General features: G+C 44.0%; 1 protein-coding gene across 2 annotated transcripts; it reads left to right on the forward strand.

Annotated features, from left to right (window-relative positions):
- The first annotated feature begins 9,743 nt into the window (after positions 1-9,743).
- Positions 9,744-12,868, forward strand: casp22 (caspase 22, apoptosis-related cysteine peptidase). 2 transcript variants are annotated; one of them, XM_079813758.1, is made up of 6 exons: positions 9,744-9,886; positions 10,616-10,935; positions 11,263-11,371; positions 11,598-12,084; positions 12,196-12,353; positions 12,650-12,868. In XM_079813758.1, the coding sequence occupies exons 1-6, from the start codon at positions 9,808-9,810 to the stop codon at positions 12,805-12,807; spliced, it is 1,311 nt and encodes a 436-aa protein (XP_079669884.1). In that variant the 5' UTR covers positions 9,744-9,807; the 3' UTR covers positions 12,808-12,868. The 2 variants fall into 2 exon arrangements, with proteins under 2 accessions (XP_079669884.1, XP_079669885.1); XM_079813759.1 differs by lacking the exon at positions 9,744-9,886 and adding an exon at positions 10,160-10,283.
- Positions 12,869-12,966: the final 98 nt, after the last annotated feature.

The raw sequence follows: 12,966 nt of genomic DNA on the forward strand, positions 1-12,966 counted from the left end.
AACCCCACATCTAGTCTTAAATCCAGACCGAAAATCCTACTAATCAAACTAAATCATAATAATTCATGTTAATAATAGGGAGGCCATTCAAATGTATTGTCCCTGTTTTTTTTTTTTTAATTAAAATATAATAAATTAGATTTTAGTGATATTTTGACCACTCCAATAGGAAATGTCCCCGGTTTCCATTTCAGAAATCTGGTCACCTTATTACAGTCAATTGATAGGCCTAAAGGTGATACACGGAGCAACTTTTTGAGCAATGTTGCTGTAAACGTGCAACCAGGTGAGACAAAGGGCCCACGGCCGATCTGAAGTATCCAGATTAGAGGTCTTCACGGAGCCCCCGAGACCCGTGGACCCGGGACCCGTACGGAACCGGAGAACACCTGCCCGTGATCAGAGTCAGTCAGCACTGCTTGTGTGTTTTTTGTAACTTGTGTAGCGGGAAGAGAACATTGACTTTTTGACAACCTGTGAGGGTGGGTTATTGTCTACCAGGTGCACATGCACCTGCAGGCCTCTTTTGCAGGTGTGTCCAATGTCACTGATGAACCAGCAGTAGCCTACAACGGGATTGGTAGATCCACTGAATAAAAGGAAAGGATCGCCGTGCATGGTGGTGCGGGTTTTGGGACTGTGACAGACGTGGTAAAGGTAAAGAGACTCGGCGGTTTTGGGGCGGATGGATTAGAGGTACGATCTACGCAGTGACAACCAACGCGATTTACTCCTGGCAGCGAGAGGTCTACGAGATTAATCAACGCACTCTATCCATTCATTTTAAGCTCTGATTTACGGTTCCGTTCTCCTCTGCTGGCCTTCGGGAGCGTCTCGCCGATCGACTGAAGCCGGACTTGAGCGCGTCACTGCAGATTGCCACTACCTCGCCTCCAACGCCTCTTGTGTGGACTATGAGCACCGAATGGGCGGGGTCGTGAGTGACTTGACTGTTGACTGAGCCCTATGAAGCGCTGTTAATCAAAATCGTAATGTCTTGTTTGTTAAGATTTATCTTGGTTTAGTGAGTGGCTGCTCGCCTAGGTTTTATATTGTCAACTGTCTTACCCTCCTTAATGGAATGAATTGAATTGGTTTTAAGGCTGTTACTGATTAAACTAATGTGGTCATATAATTATTAACTAATGTGTGGGGTTTATTTTGAAGTGATTACATCTGTACATTGTTAATCTGGCTATTTGCCCTTGCTGTGTAAATTGCACGTGTGACTGTGTCGTTCGATATATATATGACTTTATTGGGGTGAATCAAAGATAGCCTATTCCTCCTGATCCTTGAAGTGAAGCAGTCAGTCACATTTTTAATGTGTTCATCTTCTTGATCATTCAGACAATTACGTGTAGGTTTTTTTTGTATAAATAAACTTGTGTATTTAAAATATTTTTTTTTGTGTATGTTGATTACTTGTGTACGACGAGGGTTAATTTCCTGCGGGGCACTGAGATTAAATTGTTACATTTTTGGCGTAAGTCGGCAGGGCCCTTGACATACACAAGTAATATGAACCACGGCGAGCAGCCCCAAGTAAATGCGTTTATGCCATGGTTTATGGGAGGGCCATGGGTCCCAAAATTTGGTGGAGGGGAACCCTCTAAATTTCAAGAATGGAGAAACCAAATTGAGGCTTGTATTCGGGCTCAGGGGCTGAACGAGGTACAGCGGGTTGATTTTGTGCTGAGTGCATTGGAGGGGAATGCTAAAAGAGAAGTCCTGCTATTGGCTGAAGGAGAACGAAATGCTGATGTAAAAATTCTAGATGCCCTAGCTTCATTGTATGGTGGCCAGCAGCCTGTTGCTCAATTACGTATTCAGTTCTTTAATTGTAAACAGCAACCGGGGGAGGGGGTAGGACCATTCACCCTGCGGCTGCGTGAGCTGCATCATAGGTGGCGAGCCAGAGAACCCCTGACTGCTGGAACAGATGACGAATTGCTGCGAACTCAATGCGTTATGGGTTTGAGACCTGGACTGATAAAGCAGGAATTGTCAAGACAGCTCCGCCGGGCCCCAACATCCACTTTTTCCGATGCCTGTAGGGAAGCAAAGGCACTAGAACAAGAGCTGGCCCCAGAGGAAGAGGTTCAGGTTTGTCCAACCTTTTTGACCCCTCCACCAAGGTCAGCAGCAACACCGACTGGAGAGAAGGACCAAAGGGCGAACGCTTCTGACTGGCAACAAATGAAGGATTCACTGCGAAACGAATTACATCAGGAATTAAAAGAGCAGCTAACACTCTTGGGGAAATCCCTGGTAGAAGAGTTGAAGGGGCATCTGGGCCAAGTCTCAACAACACGACCACCTGTAACTGAGGCACTGTTCCAGCCACCTGGGCGTCCTTACTCCGACCATGACCCTCGTCGCCAACGTTTAGGGTCAGCCCCTCCCGACCAACAGCGCTACCAGTGGGATGCTCAAGGCCGTGCCATCTGTCGTGATTGTGGAGAAGGGGGACACATACAGCGTTTTTGTCCAAGGAGACGTGCAGTTCAGTCGGGTTTTCGATACCCCCGGTCACAGCAGGGCCAGTGAACCAGGAGGGGCTTTCAACCGTGTCCCTACAACGGCCCTCCATGGTGGGTAAGTGCCCAGAGGTTGAAGTGTTGGTCCAAGGGCGACGGATCCCATGCATAATAGATACTGGCTCCCAAGTTACACTCTTTAGCCAAACCTTGTTCCAGCGTTATTTTAGTGAAGAATGTATGCAAGATCCCAGTCAAATATCCTGGTTAGCTTTGAGAGCTGCTAATGGCCTTCAAATTCCTTATGTGGGTTACGCAGTACTGAATTTTAACATTGGGGGTGTGGAAGTGCGTGAGAAGGGGGTGGTTATTGTACAAGATGATTGCATAAACACAGAATATGGACTTCTAGGTATGAATGTTGTGGCAGATTGTTGGGCGGGCATTTTTCAGGGAAAACACCCTGGCATTGCAGCTTTTAAATCTGTGTTCTCCCCTTCTGCAGAGAAAGCATGGGATGTAGCCTTCGCCGCCTGCCAAAGAGCAAACTCATCCATGCCAGAAGTAGAGCTCCAAGGTGTGGCTAAACTCCAGCGACAGCCACCTGTAGTGTTACCCCCTGGAAGTGAGATGATTGTTTGGGCCCACGTCCCACAAGCCGTCAACCAGCCAAATTGTGCCGTCTTAGTTGAAGATTTGGATCACCACGGGCGGGAGTGGTGTGTTGCCAGATCGTTGAGCTGGGTGCAAGGGGGGAAGGTTCCTCTCCGGGTCTGCAATCCAAATTCATTCCCCCTAGAGTTGCCACAACGGCGTCCCCTGGCTTCTGTGACCCAGATACACCTAAGGGACATAAAGGGACACTCCAGACTGGTACTACGAAACATCGAACCCCAGGTGGTGGAAGTTGATGTCATGCACATAGAACGGACGCAGACTGAAGATCACCCAGCCCTTGCATCGTGTGGTGAGGACCTGACCAGGGACCAGCAAGCCCAACTGGCGACTCTCCTGCGGAAGTGGTCTCACGTGTTTGCGGCTCATGAAGAAGACTTTGGGAAGACTGCTGTTGTCACTCACCAGATTCCCACGGGCACAGCCCCACCGATACGAGAAAGATATCGACCAGTTCCTCCTAACCTTTACCCCGATTTGAGGGCATTACTGCAAGGTATGTTGGAGAGTGGCGTTGTGAAAGAGAGTTCAAGTCCTTGGGCCGCTCCGGTTGTTCTGGCAAAAAAAAAAGATGGGTCATGGAGGTTCTGCGTAGACTATCGCAGACTTAACGCAGTGACTCACAAAGACTCTTTTCCATTGCCACGCATAGAGGAATCCCTCACAAGCCTAACCAGGGCCCAGTGGTATTCAACTCTTGATCTGGCTAGCTGGTATTGGCAGGTGGAAGTGGCACCTGCAGACCAAGAAAAGACTGCCTTTACCACCCCCTTTGGCCTATACCAGTTTGAGCGCATGCCCTTTGGCCTCTGTAATGCCCCAGCCACATTTCAGAGACTAATGCAACGCTGCCTGGGTGCCCAGGTCTATGATTCTCTTTTAATCTACCTTGATGATGTCATTGTGTACTCACCCAATTTCAACACCCACGTGCAACATCTTGAGCAGGTTTTTCGCTGTCTCCAGGAGCATGGCCTAAAGCTGCAACCTCGTAAATGCCATCTATTCCAGAAAAAGGTGACCTACCTGGGACATGTGGTCAGTAGCCAGGGGGTAGCAACAGACCCAGAGAAAACTGCAGCCGTCCGTGATTGGGCGACCCCAACAACAGTGAGACAGGTGCGTTCATTCTTGGGGTTCGCAGGATATTACCGGAGGTTTATTCCTGCGTTCTCAAAGATAGCCGCCCCACTTAACCAGCTTTTGCAGGGAAGCACCCATCGTCCCTCTTCAGCCATCCAATGGACTTCCGAGTGCCAGGTTGCTTTCGAGTCCCTCAAACAGGCCCTCCTCACTGCTCCGATACTGGCCTATGCCGATTTTCAACTTCCATTCAGGCTATACACAGACGCCAGTTTGCATGGCCTTGGAGCAGTCCTTGCCCAGGTCCAGGAGGGCAGAGAAAGGGTTATAGCCTACGCCAGCCGTAGCCTCCATGCCTCAGAACGCAGTGATCAAAATTATAGCTCCTTTAAGTTAGAGCTGCTGGCCTTGAAATGGGCAATCACGGAGAAATTCAAGGATTATTTGTGGGGAGCTCAGGTTACGGTGTTTACTGACAACAACCCTTTGGTCCATCTGGAGACTGCGAAATTGGGGGCGACGGAGCAGAGATGGGTGGCCCAACTAGCCAATTATTCCTACGAAATCCGCTACCGACCAGGAACAACCAATAGGAATGCAGATGTGCTTTCTCGAATACCAGGAGAGACCGCAGACGTTGCTGTACATGCAGCACAGAGTACCACACCCCCGAAGTCACCCAGGAGGATAGGGCGATGGGAGCACCAGCAGAAGATGGACTCTGACCTGCAGCAGCTACATACCTGGAGAACCCAAGGTGAGCCCCCAATAATAAATAATTTTTCTGCTTTGTCTTTACAGCTCCGTTGTTTGCTGAGGGAGTGGGACCGGCTGGAAATCTATAATGGGGCCCTTGTTAGACTTGTCACTGAGCCAGACACTGGAGCCCCTGTACGACAAATCATTGTGCCAGTAGCTCAAGCCCGACAAGTGTGGGAAGAATACCACAAAGCTGCAGGTCATGCAGGTGGCGATAAAATGGTCTCACTACTGCGGAGGAGATTCTACTGGGTGGGGATGAGCACAAATGCCAGAACGTGGGCAGCCGAATGTTTTAACTGTGTGGTAGGAAAACGGGGGGGACCACAAAAAGCACCCTTGTGCCCCATTTCTGCTAGTTATCCCTTTGAAATTGTGGCAATGGACTTTCTGTCCCTCGGGAGGCCATCCGACACTTTCCCGTATATCCTTGTGATTACAGATCTGTTCTCCCGCTACGCGTTGGCAGTGCCCACCAGAGACCAGTCTGCTCCCACTACCGCCAAGGCTCTATGGACAGCACTTATTCTCCCATTTGGCTGCCCAGAACGCATTCTCAGCGACCAAGGGGGGGCTTTTGAGTCAGATCTGATGCACCAGCTTTGTGCAGTGTATGGTTGCAGGAAAAGTCGCACCACGCCATACCACCCACAGGGAAATGGAGCTTGTGAACGGTTCAACCGTACCCTCCTTTCCCTTTTGAGCACCATGGATGCAGATTTGCACGCTCAATGGCCCAGTCAGTTGCCGGCTCTTTTACAAGCCTATAACAACACCACTCACTCAAGCACCGGGATGACCCCTCATTACGTACTTTTTGGCCGCCATGCCAGACTGCCAGTGGATGTGCTCCATGAAGTCGGACCGCCACAATATCGGGATGATGTGGAAGGTTGGGTTAGGAATCATCATCGAACTCTCCTTCAAGCTTATGCCACGGTACGTAGCAATGTTGAACGTCGTCAGCAGTGGAATCGATTTAGCTACGACAGACAGGCCAGAACTTTGCCGCTGTTACCGGGGGAAAGGGTACTGTTAAGGAACTTTCGCCGTAGAGCCAAAGGAAAACTAGCCCCACAATGGCTCCCTACACCTTTTGTAGTGGTGGCCCAGCCACGCAAAGATCAACCGGTCTTCAGCATCCGGCCCGAGATGAAGGAGGGGCCTATTCGAACGATCCACCGCAATAATTTGCGGCCCTGCCCTGGAGATCAACAAACGATTATCCGAAATGAAGAGGGTTGTTTTAGCGAGAGTCCGGGCCCCAACCGACGTAGCCCCGGACAATACCACTGGCCCTTCATTCCACTAGCTCCTCTCCCCCTTGCCCCCCAACGCCAGACTCCTCCAAGTCTTTGTTGTGAGCCAGTGGACTCGGCAGCCGGCACTTCTGTTCCCCATACACCAGCCACTTCAGCCCAGGAAGCCCCTGGGCCCGACCAAGAAATGTTGCCTCTTGCTGAGTTTGATCCGGTAGTATCACCTCTTGCAGTTATGAGTCACGACCCAGCCCTAGAGCTTGGGGCGGTCGGTAATAACCAGGACTCTCGTCGGTATCCCCTGCGTGCTACTCGTGGCACGATACCTGCGCGCTATATGCCTTAACGGTTTGGACACTCTTAAAGACTATGTTCGGGACGACCATTCTTAAAGGCTGGGGGAGAAAATGTAACGGGAAGAGAATATTGACTTTTTGACAACCTGTGAGGGTGGGTTATTGTCTACCAGGTGCACATGCACCTTCAGGCCTCTTTTGCAGGTGTGTCCAATGTCACTGATGAACCAGCAGTACAACGGGATTGGTAGATCCACTGAATAAAAGGAAAGGATCGCCGTGCATGGTGGTGCGGGTTTTGGGACTGTGACAGACGTGGTAAAGAGACTCGGCGGTTTTGGGGCGGATGGATTAGAGGTACGATCTACGCAGTGACAACCAACGCGATTTACTCCTGGCAGCGAGAGGTCTACGAGATTAATCAACGCACTCTATCCATTCATTTTAAGCTCTGATTTACGGTTCCGTTCTCCTCTGCTGGCCTTCGGGAGCGTCTCGCCGATCGACTGAAGCCGGACTTGAGCGCGTCACTGCAGATTGCCACTACCTCGCCTCCAACGCCTCTTGTGTGGACTATGAGCACCGAATGGGCGGGGTCGTGAGTGACTTGACTGTTGACTGAGCCCTATGAAGCGCTGTTAATCAAAATCGTAATGTCTTGTTTGTTAAGATTTATCTTGGTTTAGTGAGTGGCTGCTCGCCTAGGTTTTATATTGTCAACTGTCTTACCCTCCTTAATGGAATGAATTGAATTGGTTTTAAGGCTGTTACTGATTAAACTAATGTGGTCATATAATTATTAACTAATGTGTGGGGTTTATTTTGAAGTGATTACATCTGTACATTGTTAATCTGGCTATTTGCCCTTGCTGTGTAAATTGCACGTGTGACTGTGTCGTTCGATATATATATGACTTTATTGGGGTGAATCAAAGATAGCCTATTCCTCCTGATCCTTGAAGTGAAGCAGTCAGTCACATTTTTAATGTGTTCATCTTCTTGATCATTCAGACAATTACGTGTAGGTTTTTTTTGTATAAATAAACTTGTGTATTTAAAATATTTTTTTTTGTGTATGTTGATTACTTGTGTACGACGAGGGTTAATTTCCTGCGGGGCACTGAGATTAAATTGTTACACTTGCAACTGTAAAATTAGGATAAGAAAAGTGTGAGCCGGGAAATAAGGTTTAAAAGAAAGAAAGAAGAAAAACACGAGCGATCTCTCTCTTGCTCGCTCGCCTCTCTCTCTCTCTCTCTCTCTCTCTCTCTCTCTCTCTCTCTCTCTCTCTCTCTCTCTCTCTCTCTCTCTCTCTCTCTCTCTCTCTCTCTCTCTCTCTCTCTCTCTCTCTCTCTCTCTCTCTCTCTCTCTCTCTCTCTCTCTCTCTCTCTCTGCAAGCGCACGGTAGTAATAATAATGGTTACCTTCATGAGTGATGTGCAAAAAAAACAAAACAACGAATATAAAGAAGTTTAACCCACGGCCACCTCTTCTGTCCGGGCATCCTTCATGCATATTGTGGACAAACATGAGAAAAAGCAAGTGCTGTCTACATGACGCACTGTTGAAGTTTGATTTGAACTTATATTTAAATAATATATTTAAAATCAGCAACAAAATCCCAGGTGAACTGTCACAAATGTTTTCTATGATGCTCAAATTGCGTAAAAAAGCTCATCTTTCAGGTTGCTCCAGCCACCGCGCATGTGCGGTCTCAAGCTCGTGTCATGTTTCCCTAGGTGAATACCCATTGGACAGTCCACACTTTGATTGATGTCTTTTGGACCAATAATATTTGAGAAAAGTGGGGAAAAGTACCTCCTCCGCTGGTGTACGGAAGATGATGAGCGTTAACGGTGTTCCGTACAGGTTTACAATGATGTTCCGTACAGAGCGAATAACTTGATTTCAACTGCGAAAAGTGACATTTATCTGATAAATTGTGAGCTGTGTGTTTATTTTAACTAAAGAAAACATCATTTAAATGAATAATAAAGGTGAATACCTTTTTATTTGGTTAAAATGTAAGTTAATTGCAGGTTCAATAAGAGAACCATGCGAGCTAGGCATGATTGTGTCGTGATATTAATTATGGCATGTGAGTTAAGCATGAACCATGTGAAACATTGGGGAATAATATTACCATATATTTCTGAAGACAAAGAAAGGCAAACAATTTGCATTGATTACTTTTTTTTAATGACAAACCTGCTGCCATCTGGTAAGCGCTTCCGTAGCCTGATGGCAAAGACTGAAAGACTCAGGAGGAGTTTCTTCCCCCAGGCCATCAGACTCCTGAACTCAGTCACGTGACTTCACTTCACCCCGCACACGCATAAACATCCAGTTTATACATTAACATTCACATACTGCCATTGCACTGCACTTTACGTTCCTATCGTTCCTATTGTTACTGTGTAACAACCTGTAATAAACCTGTTTGCACATCATACTCCTGTTTGCACATTATACTCCGATTTGCAATTATACCTATTGCATGCACATCATACTTCTCTATATATAAATATATATATATATATATTATGTTAACCACTTATTTTTTAAGTCTACAGTTTATCTCACTTATCATATCCACTTACTTTATATTTTATATTTTTATTTTATTTTTTTATTTTTATCTTATTTCCTATTTTTATCTTACTTGATTTATTTATAACTCTACTTATGTTAATACTTTTTATTCTAATTTTATTCTATTTCTATTTTAATTTCCCTTGTGTTCTTGTAACTGTTATATGCACTGTCCATGGAGCGGACCTGTTTACATTTCACTGCCAGTTGTATATTGTGTATATAACTGTGTATGTGACAAATAAAACTCTTGAATCTTGAATCTTGAATCTTGAATGTGTAAACTTCAAAACTCTGCCTGTCTCAGCCTGAGTGGCGCCAAGCGGTCATCGCCTGCAATTTAACGTTTAAAAAAATCCCATTTAAAAGCATTTATTCAACAAAAGGTTATATATTTAACAATTTGTGATAACATAATATTCATTTAATAAGGACTGTAATACTCTGAGAAGCATAAATTAAATCAAAATGTACATTTTCGCTGCTCTAGTTATCTCCAAACAAGCTGCACTCTGACGTGCAGCTTCCCCACCGTCCAATTTCAAGCGCAGTGGGCGCACCATGCAAATTTACTGAAATCTCACTGGAACAAAAGGCGTTAGGGTCTCTGTCTTGATCGGATGTGAAAGAGGGAGAAATGACAATGACACAGATATATATTTTATGTATGACCAGGAAGTATTTACCCAGCGATCAGCGGTAAAAGTTAATCTGTACGGAACATCGTTGTGTACGGAACATGGTTAGTCTACGTTACTACATTTTTGGCATTTCTTGGATCTGCACGGGTCGGGTCCAGCTTTTGAGATAACAGACGGGTCCGGGTCGGTTCCGTTAAGCAAATCACGGGTCTCTTCGGGATCGGGTATGAGTTTTTGGACCCGTGAAGACCTCTAATCCAGATAGAAATGTGCTGCCCATTCTCATTGGGAAAGTAACAAAAGCAACATCGCTCTGCAACATATAGGCTTATTGGCTCCGCCTCTTTTAATGTAGCCTATATCTACACGGTTCTGGGGCTTTTCAAAGGGTATACGCCATTTTCCACTTAAGTTTTCACGAATTCGTCGTGACATTTTAGCAAAAGCTATACATAAAGTTGTATTAATACGACACATTTTAATACAACGAAATGGCAGGTAAGAATTATATGAATAATTTGTGTGTGAATTGGAAAACTTAATTGGTTGCTTATTGTAATATTTTTGAAGAAACCGCTACACAATGAAAAGTGAAAGTAAAAAGACTTGAAACCACCGTTTTCAATTTATGTTCAGATTTAAGGCATTAGCACACGCAACTGAAAATAATTGTAGGCTATGCCATTCAGAAATTACAATAGCCTACAAGTAGGCTATGCCATTCGGAAATGTGAGAATATAATAGGCCTACATTATGGGACAATAATTACTATAATTCAATTGAATATAGGCTACATAAACATTTTACTTAACAAATTGCTTTCCTTTAGAAAAAGTCTTGGAAAAGTGTCGGATTCAACTGAGGGATGGTTTGACCGAGCATGTTATCAAAAATTTGTTGGATGATCTTCGGGAAAATAATGTGGTAGGACCTGAGGAGATTGAAGAGATAGTGCAGAAGACCAAAACGCGAACTGATCAAGCTCGTGATCTGATTGACAATGTGAAGAGAAAGGGGACGAAAGCAAGTGAAATTCTGCTCAAATGCTTGGAGAAAAGAGACAAGTTTCTTTACGAGAACCTAAACATAGACATTCATCCAGAAATCCCCGAAACACCAGCGCCTTCTCTACCTATAACTGCAGGTACAGTTTCATGAATTATTCAATAATCATCTGTAGCCTTCATTTAAAAATGTTATGTATTTTTATCTCGGACAATTGTATAATTTAATTGCGACTTTTTCTTGTTTTTGTTAAAATATGTTTTACAATTAAACTTTGTACAATGATACTAATCTAATGGGTTAAAGATTTAACTTTAAATATTTGACTCTCATATCTCTTTTTCCCCTCAGATAAACCAACGGTAATAAAGTGGAGCAAGCTGCAACATTTTCAAAATATACATTTTCAGACAGATTTTATTCTTGAATATTGGATGTCGGCTACTCTAACAATTTTCTCTTTTGTTATAGAATGATGAGTACAAAATGGACAGCAATCCACGTGGACTTTGCCTAATTATTAATAACGAGAACTTTAAAGACCCCAAACACAAACGAAATGGATCCCAAAAAGATGTTGGTAGGCAGTGAATGATTTTTTATTTGATGTTTATGAAACACAAAACACATTAGAAGAAGCTTATGCACCTATGAGATGCTTATTGGTTGTTTTCTTTCTTTTCGTCCTCTTCATTTTCTTTCTTTCATTTGTTGTTGTAATTGCTCTGTGGATCTAGGTATGGTATTGTATTGCCTTTACCTTATATACTTGTATATACCTTATATTTCTTTTATGTATTTCTCAGATTCTCTGGAAGTCTTGTTTAAATATTTGGGCTTTCAGGTTGAGATCAAGAAAGATCAGACCACATCTGACATAAAACAGCTCATGACCGATTACAAGGATCGCCCTCATGGAGACTGCTTCGTCTGTTGCGTGATGAGTCATGGAGTTGAGACTGGTGTCGTGGGATGTGATGAGCAAATATGTCCCCTGAATGACATCACCTCCCCATTTGATGGAGACAACTGCCCCTCTCTTATTGGGAAACCTAAAGTCTTCTTTATCCAAGCATGTAGAGGGCATGACATGCAGAGTAAAGTGCTGGTTGCAGATGGTCTTTTTTCCAGTTGCTTCCAGAAACCTGGCAAAATATCATACAGCATTGCCAAAGATTCAGATTTTCTGATTGCCATGTCCTCAGTGGAGGGATATATGTCGATTCGTGATAAATACAGTGGATCATGGTTTATACAGTACCTTTGCAAGCATTTAAAAGAGGGAAGTAAACGGTGAGCTATCCACTACACTGGCCTTTTTTTTGCATGCAGTAATACTGTAAGCGTTATTTTAAGCCTATTGTCAGGGTTTATATGTTAAATTGTTTCTTCCTTCATTTTTAGAGGCCAGGACATCTTGGGGATCCTCACTAAAGTCAATAATGAAGTAAGCCGTGCAGAGGGCAAAGTAAAACTGGAAAACAACGATGTAATTAGATGCAAAGATGACTCCTCAGCCCCTTTTCACTCTGAGAAAGCTTCTTGTTTTCAGAGCTCCGAAGGTCAGATATTGAATTCGTTTTTTTTATAACAGAAATGGATTTCAAATTTGTGCAGTGTAAAATCAATACTGAATATTGTTCCGTTGCTGCATCTTCTTAAACTAGAATTCGTTGAATGACAGCCTTGTGGTTTCTGTACATTTTTGTGGTGACATTTTTCAGTTTTATCTGCATTGAGCAACATTTTAAATAAAAAAATATTTATAAAATAGAGCTCTCTCTTCATTCCCCATTGAGCTACATTTTAAATAAAAAATATTTATAAAATAGAGCTCTCTCTTCATTCCCCATTGTAGGGTTAGATGGCCGCTTCCGTTTCCTTCTGAATTCGGATAAACACCTTCATCATTCACCTACAGAAGAAGAAAATGTTGCCATTGACATGCCAGAGATAATCAATGACGTGGACAGAGAATTTCTACTGTATTCACCTGTTTTCTTATATTTGTTATGATATTTAAAAAATATTTTGTCATGTACCACATTTAACCATGTAATAAAAAACAAGGGAATGGTTTTATTATTAGGTGTCAATAATATGAATAATATTATAACTGAATTGATGTTTCTTTACTGTTTTGGCTGTGGATTAAAAATACCTACACATATCACT

Source organism: Gobio gobio (assembly GCF_949357685.1).
Source record: "Gobio gobio genome assembly, chromosome: 4".
Classification (NCBI taxonomy): domain Eukaryota; kingdom Metazoa; phylum Chordata; class Actinopteri; order Cypriniformes; family Gobionidae; genus Gobio; species Gobio gobio.